The sequence below is a fragment of the Pan paniscus genome, chromosome 13, assembly GCF_029289425.2.
Source record: "Pan paniscus chromosome 13, NHGRI_mPanPan1-v2.0_pri, whole genome shotgun sequence".
Taxonomy (NCBI): Eukaryota; Metazoa; Chordata; class Mammalia; order Primates; family Hominidae; genus Pan; species Pan paniscus.
In genome coordinates, this window is record NC_073262.2 from 100,039,378 (window position 1) to 100,059,900 (window position 20,523).

The 20,523-nt window shown below is 44.7% G+C and overlaps 1 protein-coding gene across 4 annotated transcripts in view; it reads right to left on the reverse strand.

Moving 5' to 3' along the window:
- Nucleotides 1-9,955, reverse strand: part of SF3B1 (splicing factor 3b subunit 1) — a 43,185-nt gene extending 33,230 nt beyond the window's left edge. For 3 of the 4 annotated variants that reach the window (XR_004670259.3, XM_063595510.1, XM_034954736.3), the window contains exon 1: nt 9,786-9,932. Coding sequence is in view for 3 of the 4 variants with exons in the window: in XM_063595510.1 (XP_063451580.1) it covers nt 9,786-9,813 (28 nt within the window). In the remaining variant the exon portion in view is untranslated. Of the gene's footprint in view, nt 1-9,785 lie in introns of all 4 variants that reach the window. The other variant, XM_003825304.5, reaches the window with a different exon arrangement.
- Nucleotides 9,956-20,523: the final 10,568 nt, after the last annotated feature.

Here is a 20,523-nt window from a genome sequence, read left to right on the forward strand (position 1 = left end):
GGGCGCAGTGGCTCACACCTGCAATCCCAGCACTTCGGGAGGCCGAGGTGGGCAGATCACCTGAGGTCAGGAGTTCAAGACCAGCCTGGCCAATGTGGTAAAACCCCGTCTCTACTAAAAATACAAAAATTAGCCGGGCATGGTGGCAGGCGCCTGGAATCCCAGCTACTCGGGAGGCTGAGGCAGGAGAATCGCATGAACCCGGACGGTGGAGGTTGCAGTAAGCCGAGATCACGCCATTGCACTCCAGCCTGGGCAACAAGAGCGAAACTCCGTCTCAAAAAATAAATAGATAAATAAATCAAATAAAAAATAAAAAAGCTCAATTGCTAGCTGCATGAATCAAAAGATAAAGATTCAAATAGCATCCTGTATTTGCAAAACCTCCCACCTCCCCAGCTAAGGGAGAAAGCCCTCTATAGTTCCTCAAGATAGATGTGCAGGATAACAAAATGTCCTTATCTAGTCTAAGGCACGGCTGGGTCACATTTCCACATAAGAAAGGAACAGGAGCAGGTCTCACAAACTGGAGGCAGACGCGGTAGCTCACGCATGTCATCCAAACACTTTGGAAGGCTGAGGTGGGCAGATCACTTGAGCCCAGGAGTTCAAAACCAGCCTGGGCGACATGGCAAAACCCTATCTCTACAAAAAATACTAAAATTAGCCAGGTATGGTGGCAAACCTATAGTCCCCTGCCACTTAGGGGGCTGAGGTGGGAGGACTGTTTGAGCCCAGGAGGTCAAGGCTGCAGTAAGCCACGATTGCTGCCACTGCACTCCAGCCTGGATGAGAGACTGTCTCAGAAACAAAGAAACAGAAAGAAAGAAACTCAAAATGATAGAATAGTTTTAATGCTGAATTTAGCAGCCCCAGTTGTGATCGGATCTCAAAATTATTATAGTGTGTTGTGTTACACAGCACCACTACATGCACAGATGTTACTTTGTCCCCAAACCATTATAGCAGCCCAGGCAGCCAGAAATATCCTCGCATGAGCAGGGTGGTTCTTTTTACTATGATCTCTACTTTTGTTTCTGTTTGTAGTTTCATATTTTGAAAAATTTAATCTACATTTGCCCCACTCCCACCCCCTTCGGGCATCTTCTTTTCTTTTCTTTTTTTGAGGCGGAGTTTTGCTCTTGTTGCCCAGGCTGGAGTGCAGTGGCTGGATCTCGGCTCACTGCAACCTCCGCCTCCCAGGTTCAAGCCATTCTCCTGCCTCAGCCTCCCAAATAGTTGGGATTATAGATGCCCACCACCACGCCCAGCTTCAGGCTTTTTTTGTAAACCACAGGTACATTTATCACTTTTACCTAAATAGGTTTTTGTAAAAGGACCACAAATGCTACTTCCATGAGGATTTAGGTAAGAAACAAATGGATGAATCAGGAGAAATAGTCTGCAATCTCCTCTACAGCATTAGTCTAGTATAAGGACCACCTACAGAGAAATGACCTGGTGCACCTGTTACAAAGGTAGAATCCTAGGTCTTGGATACACTAACTCTGAAACTCCAACTCAGGCTGTGAAGCCCAGGATTCTGCATCATTAACAAACACCCTAGGAAACTATTTTACCTGGCCCTTCACCCCTCCCATTTCCAACCCCAGCCCACCCCTACCAAATTTTCCAATTTAGAGCATCATTTTATACTTTTCTCTACCTCATACACAACTAAAAAACAGGAAAGGGGTGCTGTTTTATAAAAACTGCACACTACACATATTGTGCAACTTGCTTTTTCCCCCTTATCAGGTATCTCTCTTATTTTCCGTCTAAACAACTTTTCCATCCTGAAGTTTCAGCAACTAGTTTCTCATTTGGATAACACTTATTCTGGAACTAATTTCAGCTACTGAATTTTAACTATTGATTTTATGTACCTGCTGATTAGCATCAGAGTTTTCCAATTACAAAGGTTCATAAAATACTGAAATAGTGTTGGTATGAAATCTATGTAAATCATGACTAGGTTCTTATTAAAATTTAGTAACAAAATTACCCAGCCCAAAATCTCCTGGGGCTAGGCAGCTGTTTGTAGTTAATTAATCCTAAGGTGAGTATATTACTGAACTTCTTATAGGCAGTACAATTAAATGTTTATATGCAAATCAGGCATTGTTTTCTGTCTGCTGGAAACTATGGATATAAAGTCCAAACAGCTAATGGGCTTTGTTAACACACTGCAAACTGCAGCACATTTACACATACACCATGTGATCCATAAAATTAAGCCGTCAGATTCCATAAAACTCAGCAGCTTATTATGCAATTCAGAGAACTAAAACTCAGAAATTTCTTAATAAACTATGTGCTAAAATACCAAATATAACATACCCAAATATTTATGAGCAAACAAATTATTACCATGACATTCATAAATAAGGTAACTTTGTGTCTGAGGTTTCGTTTTCAAAATAAATAAAAAGGTGGGAAAAAATACGGCAGAAAATGAAGAACTGATAAAGCTGAGCAGTGGGTTAGTGTTCATTATATTTTGTCCTATTCTCTTCTGCATGTTAAAATATTTCATAAAAGGTAATCTGGGCCGGGCATGGTGGCTCACGCCTGTAATCCCAGCACTTTGGGAGGCCGAGGCGGGTGGATCACGAGGTCAGGAGTTCAGGATCAGCCTGGCCAAGATGGTGAAACCCCATCTCTACTAAAAATATAAAAATTAGCCAAGTGTGGTGGTGGGTGCCTGGAATCCCAGCTACTCAGGAGGCTGAGTCAGAGAATTGCTTGAACCCAAGAGGCAGAGGATGCAGTGAGCCGAGATCGCACCACTGCACTCCAACCTAGGCGACAGAGCAAGACTCCGTCTCAAATTAATTAATTAATTAATTAATTAAAAGGTAATGAGGCTGGGCACTTTGGGATGCCCAGGCAGGCAGATCACTTGAGTTCACAAGTTCAAGGCCAGCCTAAGCAATATGATGAAACCCTGTCTCTACAAAAATTAGACAAAAATACAAAAATTAGTCACTACAGGTGCACACCTGTAGTCCCAGATACTCAGGAGGCTGAGGTCAGAGGATGGCTTGAGCCCAGGAGGCGGAGGTTGCAGTGAGATGAGATCACACCACTGCACTCTAGCCTGGGTGTTAGAGCCAGGCCTTGCCTCTAAATAAGTAAGTAAATAAATAAATAGGTAATCTGTAGAAGTAATTAAAAGTAATTTTCCAAATTTTTCTCTCCCCTATCCATGCCAGCCAAGGTTTGTAAAATTCCACTTCAAATTTTTTATCTCTGGGAATAACAATGATGTCTCTAACTCCGTATTTTCAAAGCCAACACTAAGTTACAGCCTGGTGTGTAAGTATTCCTATAATTTCTTAAATATAAACTGACTAAAAATGTGCAAATAGATCATTTCTGACAACAAATGATCAATGCATAAAACTGCTTGGCAACTGGCTGAGCGCGGTGGCTCACGCCTGTAATCCCAGCACTTTGGGAAGTCAAGACAGTTGAATCACTTGAGATCAGGAGTTCAAAGCCGGCCTGGCCAACATGGTGAAACCCTGTCTTCACTAAAAATACAAAAATTAGCCAGGCATGGTGGTGGCACGCCTGTAATCCCAGCTACTTGGAAGGCTGAGGCATGAGAATCGCTTGAACCTGGGAGGTGGAGGTTGCAGTGAGCCGAGATCACAGCACTGCACTCTGGCCTGGGCAAAAGAGAATCGCTTGAGTCTGGGAGGCAGAGGTTGCAGTGAGCCAAGATCACGCCACTGCACTCCAGCCTGGACGACACAGTGAAACTCCACCTCAAAAAAAAAAAGGCGGGGGTTGGCAACTATGAAAATAAAAAATGAGAGAACATACCAAAATGAGTAACCAGAGGTCAAAAACAATGAAGACTTGAGGCAAAGAAACGTCTATGCTAATAATCTCTTCCAACTTCAATTATGACCAAAATGAACAAATCCTGTTCCAGCCTAATCCCTTCCCAGTTTGGACTCATAGTTCAATACATTCAGATGTGAAGACAAAGAAAAAAGGGATACTGTCTGCTAGTGACTGAGCAAGAAGAGACTAGGACCTCCTATTGGCCACACAAAACTGCCAAAAGCTGGCACTCTTTAACCCATTTAAACCCTTAAATATTCCAATTTCCACACTGTTGTGCACATCAATAGTTTCTGCCTTTTTATTACTGGGTAGTATTCCATTGTACTACAGTGTGTTTATCCATTCTCTAGTTGAAGTACATCGAGCTGTTTGCAATGATTACAAGTAAGGCTACTGTAAACATTTGTTTAGAGGTTTTTGTGTCAAGACAGGTTTTAATAACACTAAGGTAGGCCGGCACGGTGGCTCACGCCTGTAATCCCAGCACTTTGGGAGGCCGATGTGGATGGATCACCTGAGGTCAGGAGTTCGAGACCAGTCTGGCCAATATGGTGAAACCCCATCTCTACTAAAAATACAAAAATTAGCTGGGTGTGATGGCACGCGTCTGTAGTCCCAGCTACTTGGGAGGCTGAGGCAGAAGTATCGCTTGAACCCGGGAGGCGGAGCTTGCAGTGAGCCGAGATTGTGCGACTGCACTCCAGCCTGGACAACAGAGCAAGACTCTGTCTCAAAAAAAAAAAAAAAAAAAATTTCCTTCCCATGACTAGCACAATCTAAACCTGAAGTATGATTTCAGAACTATGCTCATACTTAGAGCCAATAATTTTCTGGGTGCTTCCATTGCTTGTGGGCCCCCTAACATCTTGATTGCAGCAGTAATGGAAAGGAGGGAACCAGTTTAGACAGCCACTTTCCCCAATTCCTCCAGACTGTGCGAAACCACAGGACAAAGGTTCTGCAACAAATGAAGTGCAAGGAAAAAGAAAGAGACAGGAGGAACCTATGAACTGAAAAAGATTTAAGAGATAAATCATTAAATCACAATGTACTGTGAAATGAAAAAGATATAAGAGAAACCAACCAATCAAAATGTTATCAGTTTTCTTGGAAGCCTGACTGAAACTGAAAAACAAAGTTTAAAAGAATGGGTAAAACAGAACAGTGACTAGATATTTTATTATTTTAATTTTAGGTGTAATCATGGTATTATCTTTTTAAGTCCTTACACAGAAATACATACTGAAATATTTATGGATAAAGTGGTATGTCTAAGATCTGCTTCAAAATAATGGGAAGAGTAGAAGGGACCAGTGTACAAATTAAACAAAGCTGGCCTAAGCTTGTAACTGTTGAAGCTAGGTGATAAGTATATGAGGGGTTCATTTTACTACTCACGGTAGATTTTTTTGTTATTTTGTTTTGAGACAAAGTCTCACTCTGTTGCCCAAGCTGAAGTGCAGTGGCACGATCTCGGCTCACTGCAACCTCCACCTCCTGGTTCAAGAGATTCTCCTGCCTGAGGCTCCCAAGCAGGTGGGATTAGAGGCACGCACCACCAAACCCAGCTAATTTTTGTATTTTTAGTAGAGATAGGGTTTCACCATGTTGATCAAGCTGGTCTCAAACTCCTGACCTCTGGTGATCCATCCACATCAGCCTCCCAAAGTGCTGGGATTACAGGCGTAAGCCACCGTGCCCAGCCTACCCTAGTGTTATTAAAACCTGTCTTCACACACTGTGCCCGGCCTGTTGTTTTGTTTTTCTGAGACAGAGTCCTGCTCTGTTGCCCAGGCTGGAGTACAGCGCCAGCCGCTCTCTACTTTTCTGTATGTTTGCAGTCTCAAGCAATCCTCCTGTCTTGACTTCCCAAAATGCTGGGATTACATGCGTGAGCAACCCCTGGCCTCCTGTATTTTAAAACTCAGACCTACATATCAAGCTCTTGAGAAAAACAATTCATATCACTGATAGCAGAAGATCACATCTGATAAAACTATTTAACTGCTCCCCACCAATTCTGTCCCTCTGATTTCCCCTCCTGTGCCTTTTCTTCTTCTTCTTCTTTTTTTTTTTTTTTTTTTGAGACAGAGTTTCACTCAGTCGCCCAGGCTGGAGTGCAGTGGCGTGGCGTGATCTCAGCTCACTGCAACCTCCGCCTCCTGGGTTCAAGCGATTCTCCTGCAACAGCCTCCCGAGGAGCTGGGATCACAGGCGCACGCCACCATGCCCGGTTAATTTTTTTGTACTTTTAGTAGAGAGGGGGTTTCACCACGTTGGCCAGGCTGGTCTGGAACTCCTAACCTTGGGTGATCTGCCCACCTCAGCCTCCCAAAGTGCTGGGATTATAGGTGTGAGACACCATGCCCAGCCCTTTTCTTCTTTCTAAGCCTTAGATCCTGCTAAACCCAACTTGTAGCACTTCTTCCTCCTTGATTTTTATTTTTCATTTTTTGTCTGAATTATTTTCAGTGTTCTAATCACTGCTCATTACATGTTACAGAGATACTGCCCTCAGATGTTAATGTCTCACCTACACCTTTCAGTCTGGTCCCTAAGTGATATCTACTCTTCTTCAGCCAGATATAACTGGTGAACAACTATTTCCAAAATACAAGGCTTCTAAAAGACATCACAGAAAAACAGGAAGTATATTCTGAATCCCAACCCTCAGCTTTTTCATTAAACAAAACTCCAATAGGACAACTAACTATAATATAAATCATTTTACTGAACACTACAAACAATACTGATAAATTGATTCCTAAATGATTAATTCTATTAAAAAAATTTCAAGGCCAGGCATCGTGGCTCACACCTGTAATCCTAGCACGGTGGGAGGCCAAGGCAGGACTGCTTGAGCCCAGGAGTTCGAGATCAGCCTGGGTAACATAGCGAGACCCCATCTCTAAAAAAAAATTGTAAAAATTAGCCAGGCATGGTGGCACACGCCTGTAGTTGTAGCTACTCAGGAGGCTGAAATGGGAGGATCACTTGAGCCCAGCAGTTGTAGGTTAAGTGAGCTATGATCACGCCACTGCACTCCAACCTGGGCAACAGGGCAAGACCCGGTCTCAAAAATAAACACAGGAAAAAATATATAGATCAGCAAGATACACAATAACAAAACTATAACTATTCCAGCCATTTATCAAGCAAAGAATTAGGGAAAAAACTTTTTCAGCTTTGTGATGTCCCAAAAAATCTAATTCAAAGGATTAGTGGCAAAACAAGCTGATATGTAGGATTTCTGGTTAAACCATTTTCCCTTTACAAAACAGAGAATAATGTGTGTTCCCTGTTTGTATGCCAAAGTCAGCAGTATCTGAAGAACTGCTGGATGGCAAGATTATGCATATTCATAACCATACACCTGACATAATTTAATACGTGGAAAGATCTAAAAGATTTTATCTGATTTGAGTAATTCCAGTTCTTTTTATATTTCAATCCTGGAAAGCATAAGCCACATTGGCCAGGGTAAAATATAATCAGATTGGTTAAAGAGGATGTGAGGCCTGATCCTAATAGAAATGTTTGAAAGGGTTCAGGCATGGTGGCTCATGCCAGTAATCCCAGCACTTTGGGAGGCCAAGGTGGGAGGATCACTTGTGGTCAGGAGTTTGAGACCAGCCTGGCCAACATGGCGAAACCCTGTCTCTAAAAATACAAAAATTAGTCGGGTGTGGTGGCACACGCCTGCGATACTAGTACTCGGGAGGCTGAAGCAGGACAATCGCTTGAACCTAAAAGGCGGAGGTTGCTGTGAGCCGAGATTGCACCACTGCACTTCTGCCTGGGCAACAGAACAAGACCCTATCTCAAAAAAAAATAAAAAATAAAAAAAGAAATGTTTGAAAGGAATATGACAGCAAAATAAATAAATAGTTATCAGTTTATCTCAATCTTGGAGCTAAGGAGAAGAGAAAATCTTAACACAACAGACTATTCTAAGCAATATAACATTTATACTGAGTGCTATAGCAGCATTGCCCCAAAAAGCATTAATTCTGCTTCAGTTTATCAAAAATGGCTTAACAAGAGAAAACAGTGATGGACCATGAAGAACGAGAGTTCCATTAGGAAGGAAGCAACAAGCTATGTCAGTATTATGTGTATTTCTACTAAACATTTATCATCCCCTGACATATCCCATAGGGATGGGCACAGACAGTGCTCAAGTTGAATGTTCTGCTATTTTCTTATGGTATCACTTAATTCACATTGATAGAATAATCTCAAAAATAACAAGTTTGGCCAATGAATAGCAATAGACCAAAGCTTTTAGCTGGGTTTCTAAAAAATTCAGGAAAACTGATCAGAATTCCGATTTTCCTGTCTGAGGGCATCTTACACTGAAGTTACCAATAAATAAGTATCAAAGCTATACTATCAATATCCCCAAATGAATAACATCCTGAATGAACAAAAACAGCACAACTTTATATTTTCTACTTAATTTGCAAAAGGTTATATTTGAGATAGTCTAAAGACAAAATAATAAGGCCTAGGAATACTAAGAGAGCATTTAAATCCTAAATACCTAAAATGGTATACTAATATTAAAGTCATTGACAATTCATTAGCATGTTTGATAAATAGCAGAAAGCTGGACTTCAGGTCCTCTGGGTGACCCCACTATTCAAAGCCATTCACATTCTGGTCCTAATCCAACCTTTCCAGATTCATTTATTTCTTCTCTACTTGCACCCTCTGTTCCTGCTACAGTGGACTACTACTCAAACACACCTTTCACGATTCAATACCTTGTTACAAGATGTTCTCAGGCTCAGATGTCCTTCCCGATTTAAAACTGACTGATCCTTTTAAAACAGGGTCATGTAACCTCCTCAGTGAAACAACCCTAAACATAATCATTCCGTTACCCAGGTTCCCAGAACATGCTGCTTTTTCTTCTACTTAAGCATGCATCTGGCCTCATGAGAGAATGAGAACATACACATCTGTTTCTCCTATCAGAGTGTAAAATTTTGGATGGCCTCAGTCTCTTACCTCTCACAGACTAATACCGAGCCAAATACCCAGAAAGAACATATGAAACAAAAGTGACTTAGAAGTCTCGTTCTCAGTGAAAATCTCGGATGCCAAGTCAGAAATCAAAGAATGCAGTTCCAACTTCTCATGCCTCGTCTTTTCTGAAAAGTGATCCCATTTTCTGTCATCTCTGGATACTTCCTAATGAACTCCAGTCTATTCCCAACGTTTTCCTAATTTGCACACTCTGTATTCCATAAAACGATCAACTAGCTTGAAAGCTTCGGCCATTAATGAAAGTAATTTATGTTTTCCTCTTCCATCTGCTCCTCCAATAACCAGTCTCCAAAGAAAAAGATCAATATTATACTAAAAGTGACTAAGGGAGGGAAAACAACTACCAGATTTTATCCCCAAATCGTTTCGTGCAAGAAAAATAAGCAAGTAACTGACGCTTGAAGACACACAAGGGTAGGAGTAACGGAATCTCGGTTTAACCAAATTCGATTCAGTCTGCCGGAAAAGCGGCTGCCGTATTTCAGTGCTTTTCTGACCCTCTTCTGCACAAACTATGGGGACGACAGTGTCGAGAGGCGAGTGAGACCTTCTCCCCACGCCCGCTTCCCCGATCCCTTGCCCATGAATCCTACTGAGGAAGCCGCTTAAACGAGGCCCTCTGGTCAGAGAAGAGAAGCTACTGTGAAGTAGCAGGTCCCAAACACTGAACAAAGCGCCTGTCGGGGGTGTAAGAGGAGGACGCCATTACGCGGGGCAGTGGCCTGCGCCGCTGGCGCGGAGGAGACGACCCTTGGCCCCGAAACGCGGGCTCGGCTCCTACGAAAGAAACCATAGGAAAAGGCAGAATCCTAGGAAGAAAGGCTTTTATTAGGCTAGCAACGAAGAAAACACGTAAGCAGGGAAAGACCGCTTACCTTCGTGAGTCTTGGCGATCTTCGCCATTTTGTCCACTCGAACACCCAGACGGAACTGGCGCTCCCAAGAACTTCCGCTCGTCGCCGCCGCCACGGAGAAAAATAGCTGGGGGCTGCACTCTGCGCGTGCGCCAAACGGGAGCGCGCTCCGTCGGGTGACACGTGACAGAACTGCCACCTAGAGGGAACCGCGAGGTGCATTGTGGGTGGGGGAGGAGACACGGTTGGGCCCTGAAGTCGCCTGCGTGGTGACCCAGGAAATCCCCGAGCCGAGCCGTAAGGTCCTTAAGTGAGTAACTTTGCCCTGGAGGAAAGTGGATTCTACGAAGGGAGTTAAGAACAGACAGCAACTCTGGAGGCTGAGGCGGGAGCATCGCTTGAGCCCAGGAGTTCGAGGCAGCCGTGAGCCGTAATCGTGTCGCGCCACTGTACTCAAGCCTCCAGACCGGGCGACAGAGCAAGACCCCGAGACCCCTCCCATTAAAAAAAAATGAACACTGGACGAAACGCTGCGGTTTCAGAGCTGGAAGAGACCTCAGACATTCAATCCCTTTTCCCAAAATTCACTGGAAGAGCTCGAGGAAAACTTTCCCTTGCAGCTGTCTCAGTCTTTACAGTGCTTAGTTACGAAGACAGTCTTAACAGTCCCATCTTTCGCCCTGTAATTCAAGGTCATTTTTCATTCTTTCTGTTTAATAATTGCAAATAATTTGGGTAGGAATTTCGTTGAGCCTCACAAATCGTTGCTGAGTTGCACAGTGACAATCTTGCCACCCTTTTAAAGCCTTTTACTTTATGGGTTCTTAGAAAACCACTCATCGTCATTATTAACATTCATTAGATGTTTCTCTTAAATCCTAGACGGTATTCCTAAATCAGGAATTTTAATAGATCAGAATACGGCAGTCTGTTTTCCTGGGCATCAATTATAATATAACCTTGTACTGTCACACTGGTCTTGGACTTCGACGATGAAAAAGAAAGAAAGGCTCAGAAAGATGGGTCCCGGAAGCAGCCGAGGAAAACAGGTGGTTATCAAGGTTAGAGCCATCACAAAGAGAGGAGTACCTCGCTATGTGATAAACCTGCAACCCAAATACTAACCATACCATGGGTCAGTATGGTCGTTTGAAGGGAGGGAAATGGTATGGGTGTATTCCTCTTGCAGGAAGACCCCATATCTACTTTGGGTAAAGTGAGGAGCCATTTTCCTGAGGCTAGCGGTAGGTGGGAGATATATGGACAATGGCACTGGACTGAGAGCTTAGATAACCTGTCCCTGGTGACTCCTGACCTGCAGCCTTGCTCCCTCTTTCCCTCTCACCAGACTCCCTCCCTTCTTCAGATCAGGTGACACAAACGATTTTTTTTCTGTTTTTTTGACACACAGTCTTGGTTTGTTGCCCAAGCTGGAGGGCAGTGGTGCGATCACAGCTGACCCTAACTTCGACCTTAAGGTTCAAGAGACTCTCCTGCCTCAGTCTCCAGAGTAGCTAGTACCACCAACATGGGCCACCATACCCAGCTAATTTTTATTTTTTGTAGAATGAGATCTTACTATATTCCCCAGGCTGGTCTCAAACTCTTGGCCTCAAGCAGTCCTCCTGCCTCAGACTCCTAAAGTGCTGGGATTATAGGCGTGAGCCACCACAGATTTTTATTAGCATCAGTAAAGGAATAAATTTGATAAATTAAAATTTTTGGCCAGGCGTGGTGGCTCATGCCTGTAATCCCAGCACTTTGGGAGGCTGAGGCAGGCGGATCACGAGGTCAGGAGTTCAAAACTAGCCTGACCAACACAGTGAAACCCCGTCTCTACTAAAAATACAAAAATTAGCCGGGCATGGTGGCACGTGCCTATAATCCCAGCTACTCAGGAGGCTGAGGCAAGAGAATCGCTTGCACCCAGGAGGCGGAGGTTGCAGTGAGCGGAGATCGTGCCACTGCACTCCAGCCTGGGCAACAGAGCGAGACTCCGTCTCAAAAAAAAAAAAGAAAAAAAGATGTGATGGTTAATTTTAAGTGTCAACTTGACTGGATTAAGGAATACCTAGAAACCTGGTAAAGCTATTTTGTGGTGTGTCTGTATGGGTGTTTCCAGAGATTAGCGTGTGAGTACAAGTGGGCTAGGTGGGGAAGATCGGCCCTCCGTGTGGCCAGGTACCATCCAGTCTGCTGGGGACCCCAGGAAGAACAGAAGCAGAGAAAAGGTGAAAATGTCAATTTATGTGTGAAGGCTGGCTACATCCAATCTTCCTCTATTGTTGTTTTTGGACAACGACCCCAAGCTGCTCAGCCTTTGGAATCCTGGATTTACACCAGCAGCACCCTATCCCCACCCCTTCCTCCTGGTTCTCAGGCCTTTGTCCTTGGACTGAGTTACATCATTGTCTTCGCTGATTCTAAACCTTGGGACTTGGACTGAGCTACCAGCATCTCAGGGCCTCTAGTTTGCAGATGGCCTGTCAAGGGACTTAGTCTCCAAAATTGCAGGAGCCAGTTTCCCTAATAAATCCCAATGTGATAGTTCTTATCCCACAGGCCCACTTTAGTTTAGTTTAGTTTTGCTTTGTTTTTAGAAATGGGGTCTTGCTCTGTTGCCCCAGCTGTAGTGCAGTGGCTCACTCCAGCCTCAAACTCCTGGGCTCTGGTGATCCTCCCAACTCAGCCTCCTGAGTAGCTAGGATTACAGGTGCACACCACCATGCCCAGCTACTTTTTAATTTTTTTTTTTGGGGGGACAGAGTCTTACTCTTTCACCCAAGCTGGAGTGCAGTGGCGTAATCTCAGCTCACTGTAACCTCTGCCTCCCTAGTAGCTGGGACCACAGATGTGTGCCACTACACCCAGCTAATTTTTTATTTTCAGTAGAGACAGGGCTTTGCCATGTTGGCCAAGCTGGTCTTGAACTCCTGGCCTCAAGTGACCCACCCACATCGACCTCCCAAAGTGCTGGGATTACAGGCGTGAGCCATCTCAACCTGCCTACTTTTTAAATTTTTTGTAGAGACAGGGTCTTGCTATATTGCCCAGGCTAATCTCGAACACCTAGCCTCAAGCGATCTTCCCATCTGGGCCTCTCAAAGTGCTGGGATTACAGGCAGGAGCCCCTTAACCAACTTCGAGAACTTGGGAAATAAGATGTGGTGGGTTCTTGCCACCGTGAGCCAAACCTGGGTCAGAACTTCATGTGTGATCTGGCCCCTACATACACTCACTCTGATAGGATATTATGACACTTTGGATAACAATGTCGATTTGGACCTTGTGTCCCACAGTTCTTAAAATATTTGGTTATTCCACTTTTCCCAGTGTATAGTTACCAGAGCAAATGATAGGTCCCTTTGGAGAAGTATTAAGGGATCATTAACAAATACTAACAACAAAAAAAAGGAAAACAAAACAAACACTGTGGTGTTACACAGTCCTTCCTGGGGACCTAGCTTCTGCTTCAATTAGATGACCTGAACTCAGATTTCTAGGTCTGAAAACTACCTTAGGTCTGGAAACTAGCTGAAGATCACTTTTTTTTTTAAATTGGGACAAGTGCCTTCAGCCTCCTAATGATTCATGTTTTATTTCTCTTGGTTGCACAGATTGAGCAGTACCCTTGTAGGCTGCCCATCAATCTTGCCTCTAAGGATACCCAGTTGTATGAATCATATATTTCTGCAGGTCAACCATTCTGACCTTATGCTAATTGTGACAATTGTGCCCACCTTGCTGCTGACAGTTAAGCATCACTAAAGTAGGAAATAGGGTCCAAACCGACACTACTTAAGGAGGGCAAGTAGCGATGGGACCTCATCATCCCATTGCTATCATGGAGCTCATCACTGTCACTGCATCTGCTGCTTTCACCTAAGGTCTGTAAAAGACAGCCACATTGGTGACAGTACCAAGCTGAGCTGTATCAGTGAAGTCAGAGGCAAACGGAAAAAGCAGTAATAGTGATTCTTTTTTTTCTGTTTTTTTTTTTTTTTTTTTTTTGAGACGGAGTCTTGCTCTGTTCCCCAGGCTAGAGTGCAGTGGCACGACCTTGGCTCGCTGCAACCTCTGCCTCCTGGGTTCAAGTGATTCTCCTGCCTCAGCCTCCCAAGTAGCTGGGACTACAGGCACATGCCACCACGCCCGGCTAATTTTTGTATTTTTAGTAGAGACGGGGTTTCACCATATTGGCCAGGCTGGTCTTGAACTCCTGACTTCGTGATTCAACCACCTCGGCCTCCTGAAGTGCTGGGATTACAGGCATGAGCCACTGCGCCCAGCCTAGGGCCATGCTACTCTTAATACTAATTCCTAGGTGGGGTGTGGTGGCTCACATCTATAATCCCAACAATTTGGGAGGCTGAGGTGCAGGGATTGCTTGAGACCAGGAGTTGGAGACCAACCTGGACAACATAATGAGACTTTGTCTCAATTAAAATAAAAATCAGTCCTGGAGCTGTGGCTCACGCCTGTAATCCCAACACTTTGGGAGGCCAAGGCGGGTGGATCACCTGAGGTCGGGAGTTCAAGACCAGCCTGACCAACATGGAGAAACCCCATCTCTACTAAAGATACAAAATTAGCCGGGTATGGTGGCACATGCCTGTAATCCCAGCTACTCGGGAGGCTGAGGCAGGAGAATTGCTTAAACCTGGGAGGCAGATGTTGCAGTGAGCCAAGATGGTGCCATTGCACTCCAGCCTGGGCAACAAGAGCAAAACTCCATCTCAAAAAAATAAAATAATAAAATAAAATAAAAATCAGGTCAGGCGCGGTGGCTCACACCTGTAATCCCAGCACTTTGGGAGGCCAAGGTGGGTGGATCACTTGAGGTCAGGAGTTCAAGACCAGCCTGGCCAACATGGTGAAACTGTGTCTCTACTAAAAATACAAAAATTAGCCAGGCATGGTGGCAGGCACCTGTAATCCCAGCTACTCGGGAGATTGAGGCACAAGAATTGCTTGAACCCGGGAGGCGGAGGTTGCAGTGAGCCGGGAGCATGCCACTGCACTCCAGCCTGGGCGAGCAAGACTCAGTCTCAAAACAAATAAATTAATTAATTAAATTAAAAATAAAAAATTTAAACAATATTCGAATTAGGGACAGTGTCTCATTATGTTGCCCAGGTTGGTCTTGAACTCCTGGGCTCAAGCGATCCACCTGCATCAGCCTCCCAAAGTCCTGGGATTATAAGTGTGAGCTACTATGCCCAGCAAATTATTTTTAAAGGAATCAAATGTGTGTGTGTGTGTGTGTGTGTGTGTGTGTGTGTGTTAAGTCCTTGTCCTGACCCTCAGCTTTTTCTACTCTCTGACAGCCAGAGATGAGACTCTTTATATACTGCCAAGGATGCCCTTCAGCTTTCACATTTAACCTACACTGGGGATTAATCACTCTCAGCCTTTCGTTTTCTTTCTCCAGTATCTCTGTAGAAGCTATTAATGTTTCACCTACCACCAGTGAGAGAGTCCTCGTTGCTGGCTAGATAGCAGGTAATCCAGATCTAAAAATCACATTTTTGAATCTCCTTGGATAACTCTTGGATCCCAGTTGTCACAGGTTGGGTTGCCTTTGAAGCCAACTCTGAGATGAAGATCTGCATGCAAGAAGTTTGCAAGGATCTAGCCAAGCATGGTGGCTCATGCCTGTAATCCCAGCACATTGGAAGGCCGAGGCAGGAGGATCGCTTGAGCCTAGGAGTTTGAGACCAGCCTGGGCAACATAGTGAGACCCCTGTCTCTCTTAAAAACAAACAAACAAAAAAGTTTTTTTAAAAAAGAAGTTTGCAGCCAGGTGCAGTGGCTCACACCTGTAATCCAAGCACTTTAGGAGGCCGAGGCAGGCAGATCACTTGAGGTCAGGAGTTTGAGAACAGCCTGGCCTACATGGCGAAACCCCGTTTCTACTAAAAATAAAAAAATTAGCTGGACGTGGCGGCGGGCACCTGTAATCCCAGCTACTGGGGAGGCTGAGGCAGGAGAATCACTTGAACCCAGGAGGCGGAGGTTGCAGTGAGCCGAGATCATGACATTGCACTCCAGCCTGCGCGACAAGGGTGAAACTCCCTCTGAAAAAAAAAAAAAAAAAAGCTGGGCGTGGTGGCTCACGCCTGTAATCCCAGCACTTTGGGAGTACAAGGAGGGCAGATCATGAGGTCAGGAGATCGAGACCATCCAGGCTAACACAGTGAAACCCCGTCTTTGCTAAAAATACAAAAAATTAGCTGTGGTGGTGGGCGCCTGTAGTACCAGCTACTCAGGAGGCTGAGCCAGGAGAATGGCGTGAACCCCGGAGGCAGAGCTTGCATTGAGCTGAGATCGCGCCACTACACTCCAGCCTGGGCAACAGAGCAAGACTCTGTCTCAAAAAAAAAAAAAAAAAAGAAGTTTGCATGCAAGATTCCTGTGAGGATCCACACCTGTGGGAGAGTAAAGGCAGCAGGTTGGGCAAAGGAGGAAGTTGAACTGCCACTCAGTTACAACAAAGACCTAAACCAATGATGGAGGAACTCTGGTGATGAGATGTCCCTTCAGAGTTGTCATGAATTGAGGTAAAGGGGTTGGAACTTTATACTCCCATATCAACAAGAATTTGGATCTTGGCTTCCACAGGAGGAGGGAAGAGGCAGCTCTCTTTTAGCCACAAGCAATCCCCAGAGAGGGATGCATTGGAGAGCTGTTACCCACAGAACTCCCAACAGCTCTAGTATTACGGGAAGGGGAAGGAATCCGGGCAGCCCACCATAGCATCCTCTACAGGTGTCCAAAAGTGCCTTCCATGAGATGGACAATGATACAGAAATAGAGTAGATGGTGACACTGTGCCCTAGGGATCTAAACCTTAAAGAAGTTTGGGTTTTCTGGCTGGGCGCAGTGGCTTATGCCTGTAATCCCAGCACTTTGGGAAGCCAAGGCGGGCGGTTCACAAGGTCAGGAGATCGAGACCATCATGGCCAACATGGTGAAACCCCATCTGTACTAAAAATACAAAAATTAGCCAGGCGTGTGATGGCATGCGGCTGTAGTCCCAGCAACTCAGGAGGCTGAGGCAGGAGAGTTGCTTGAACCTGGGAGGTGGAGGCTGCAGTGAGTCGAGGTCGCACCACTGCATTCCAGCCTGGGTGACAGAGCGAGACTCTGTCTCAAAAAAAAAAAAAAAAAAGTTTTGGTAAGGTGGGTATATTATGATCCAAGAGAAGTAGTGAAGAGTGAAGGAGACATTAGTCCTGTTCTCTTGGCCTTGAAGTACTTGGGTAGCAAGGGTTATCAAACACCCCCTTTTTTAATTTTTTTGAGATGGAGTCTTACTCTGTCTCCCAGGCTAGAGTGCAGTAGCACGACCTTGGCTCACTGCAACCTCTGCCTCCCGGGTTCAAGCGATTCTCCTGCCTCAGCCTCCTGAGTAGCTGGGACTATAAGCCAGCACCACCACACCCAGCTAATTTTTGTATTTTTAGTGGAGATGAGGTTTCACCATGTTGGCCAGGATGGTCTCGATCTCCTGACCTCGTGATCCACTGGGATTACAGACATAGGCCACTGTGCCTGGCCAAACACCCCTTTCTTTCTTGGAATGGTGATTAATTGAAAATAATTTTGAATGTACTGTTTTCTTTATGGCAGTTTATCAATGGCTATGCCTCTCCAGGAGCCTCTAAGTGTGAAAGTGGGGTTGGAGGAAGAGTGCAGCATGCTGTGTGTGTGTGTGTGTGTGTGTGTGTGTGAACCTCCTTTCCCTCCCACTAACGCAGTGATTCTCAAACTCTAAGGGCATCCCCTGAGGAGCTTCTTAAAATTATAGGTTGTGGGCCCAAACTCCAGAGATTGATTGAGTAGGTTTGAAGTGGAGCCCAAGTGCTGATAATTCTCTACAGGTGGCCAACTTTGAGAAGTGTGCGATCTCAAAGCCTCTTTTCTCAGCTATGTTTGAATTCTGGGAGAAGGCAGACAGGTCTCCAGTGTTCTATGGTCAGAAGAAAGAAACGTATGCAAATATTCAACAGCATGTGTGATCTGTCACCCCCGCTACTCACCCCAGTGTGAAAATGTGCCTATGGTTGAGAAAGAATAAGCAGCCTCGTATGAGAGAGGAAGCACAGGGCAGCTTCACAGGGTGCCACGAGTCAGCCAAGGAAATTGTTCTGAACCCTGTAAGACACATGACCCCCTCCACTCTCCTGAAATAAAATTCATAGAGAATAGAATCTGATCACACAGGTAATTTTGAAAAATATCAATTAATGCCCCAACTGAAATATAAAAGGAGAAATCAGAGGGAAAAAAATGCTTATAACAAAAGATGTATTTTGAGGATTTGGGAAGTTTATAAATCACAGATTAGGGGTTCCAGAAGGCACAAAGGAAAGGTTTGAGAGAAAAAAGTTAGTGGAAAGGAAGCAGTGAGCTGTATAGTAATGAGGATAAACGGGAGAATGACTATTGGAGGGGCTTTTAATTTAGATGGCAAGAATAACAAGTGGGGATATCTGGCTATTAGATTATCATTAACATATGTGGTCTCAGGAATCCTCAGGTGAGTGCAGAAAGAGGTAAGTGAACACCCGGGCCATAATCTATAATGCGACAGCAATCTCCAACCCATGGGCTATAGCTGGCTGCCACACCTCCCTTTTTGTGTGGTAAAATATATATAATATAAAATATGCATTTTAAATATTTTAAGTGTACAATTCAGTGGCATTAATTACATTCAAACTGTTAATATGACTATCACCACTACCTCTATCCAAACTTTTTTTTTTATCACCCCAACCGAAACTCTGGGATCATTAAGCAATAACTTCCCATTTTCCTCTTTTCACTTAACTCCTTGTAACCTCTAATCTACTCCTGCAGTGAGATTTCCTGGATAGGGTAACACCAGATCAGTCTTATAGATGAGGTAAAAATGATGGAGGAGATGGGGGCAAGAATAGGACACAGGACCCTCTAGAAAAAGAGGACAATGTAGGCAACAGACACCATAGTGTCTGTAGGGGACCTCAAAGCAGTTCTTTGTGGCTAAGTGCCATAGTATGTGGCAGGAAGCTGCAAAAGAGGAATTCTAGGATTGGCTCAGAGGCTGGTTATATAAACAGGAAGAATCTGTTTCCTTGATCTACTCTGAGTTCCCTGAAATAAGAATTTCTGAATCCCAGCACTTTGGGAGGCCGAGGTGGGCAGATCACGAGGTCAGGAGATTGAGACCATCCTGGCTAACACGGTGAAACCCCGTCTCTACTAAAAAAATACAAAAAAAAATAGCCGGGTGTGGTGGCGGGCACCTGTAGTCCCAGCTACTCCGGAGGCTGAGGCACGAGAATGGCGTGAACCCGGGAAGCGGAGCTTGCAGTGAGCCAAGATAGCGCCACTGCACTCCAGCCTGGGTGACAGAGCCTGGGTGACGTCTCAAAAAAAAAAAAAAAAAAAAGAATTTCTGTATCTGGAAAGCTAAGTATGTTGTCATCCTTTGTGGCCCTGCCTAGATAATTATCTTATTTTCTGCTGAAATTTCTAGTTTTGGCTTACTTGAATTGAATTATTTTATTTTATTTTTATTTTCTTCGAGGTGGAGTCTGGCTGTGTCAACCAGGCTGGAGTGCAGTGGCACGATCTCAGCTCACTGCAACCTCCACCTCCCAGGTTCAAGCGATTCTCCTGCCTCAGCCTCCTGAGTAGCTGAGATTACAGGCGCCCACCACCAAGCCTGGGTAATTTTTGTATTTTTAGTAGAGATGGGGTTTCACCATGTTGGCTAGGCTGTTCTCAAACTCCTGACCTCAGGTGATCTGCCTGCCTCAGCCTCCCAAAGTGCTGGGATTACAGGTGTGAGCCACCACACCTGACCTGAATTGAATTTTTTTTTTTCTCGAAATGGAGTCTTGCTCTGTCGCCAGGCTGGAGTGCAGTGGCACGATCTTGGCTCACTGCAACCTCTGCCTCCCAGGTTCAAGTGATTCTCCTGCCTCAGCCTCCCAAGTAGCTGGGACTACAGGCACATGCCACCATGGCCAGCTAATTTTTTGTATTTTTAATAGAGATGGGATTTCACCGTGTTAGCCAGGATGGTCTTGATCTCCTGACCTGGTGATCCGCCTGTCTCGGCCTCCCAAAGTGCTGGGATTACAGGCTTGAGCCACCGCGCCCAGCTTGAATTGAATTGTTTTTAAAAAATAATTCTAATATGATAGTATTACAAGGTTGCTGCTACATTTTTCAAGAAGTCATATAAATTATAAAAGCATCCTGACTCAGATTCAGAAGATGTGGATTTGCTTGCTGGCTCTGCTGCTTTCTAGTTTGTGCAAGTTACTTAATATCCCTAAAGCTCAGTTGCCTAAGGTCTTAGTAAATGTGTACTGAAGGATTTAAATAAAACAAGGCTTCATCACACCTTCCCAGATGCACCAATACCAGCCAGTGCTTCCTCCGCAGAAATCTGAGTACCAGGTTTGTGGTGCTTGGGGATAGAGGGTTTGTCTCTTCTATGCTTCCTAGACACTAGCATCAGCCAAGCAATGTCCTCGCCTCAAAGATCTGGGTTCCAGCATTGTGAGAATCTGCCACCAAGTTTCTAATGATAACTCCCAACTTCTTCCTTTTGTTCCCCTGCCCCTAGAGGTATGTGCAGAAAAGTGTTAGGCCTGACTGCTGTCCTTTGAAAGACCTCCTTATAGGTTTGTCCTTGGCTGGCATTTGGTAACTGGGTTTTCAGAAGGGTTCCCATCATTCACAGAACTGATGAGTGTGT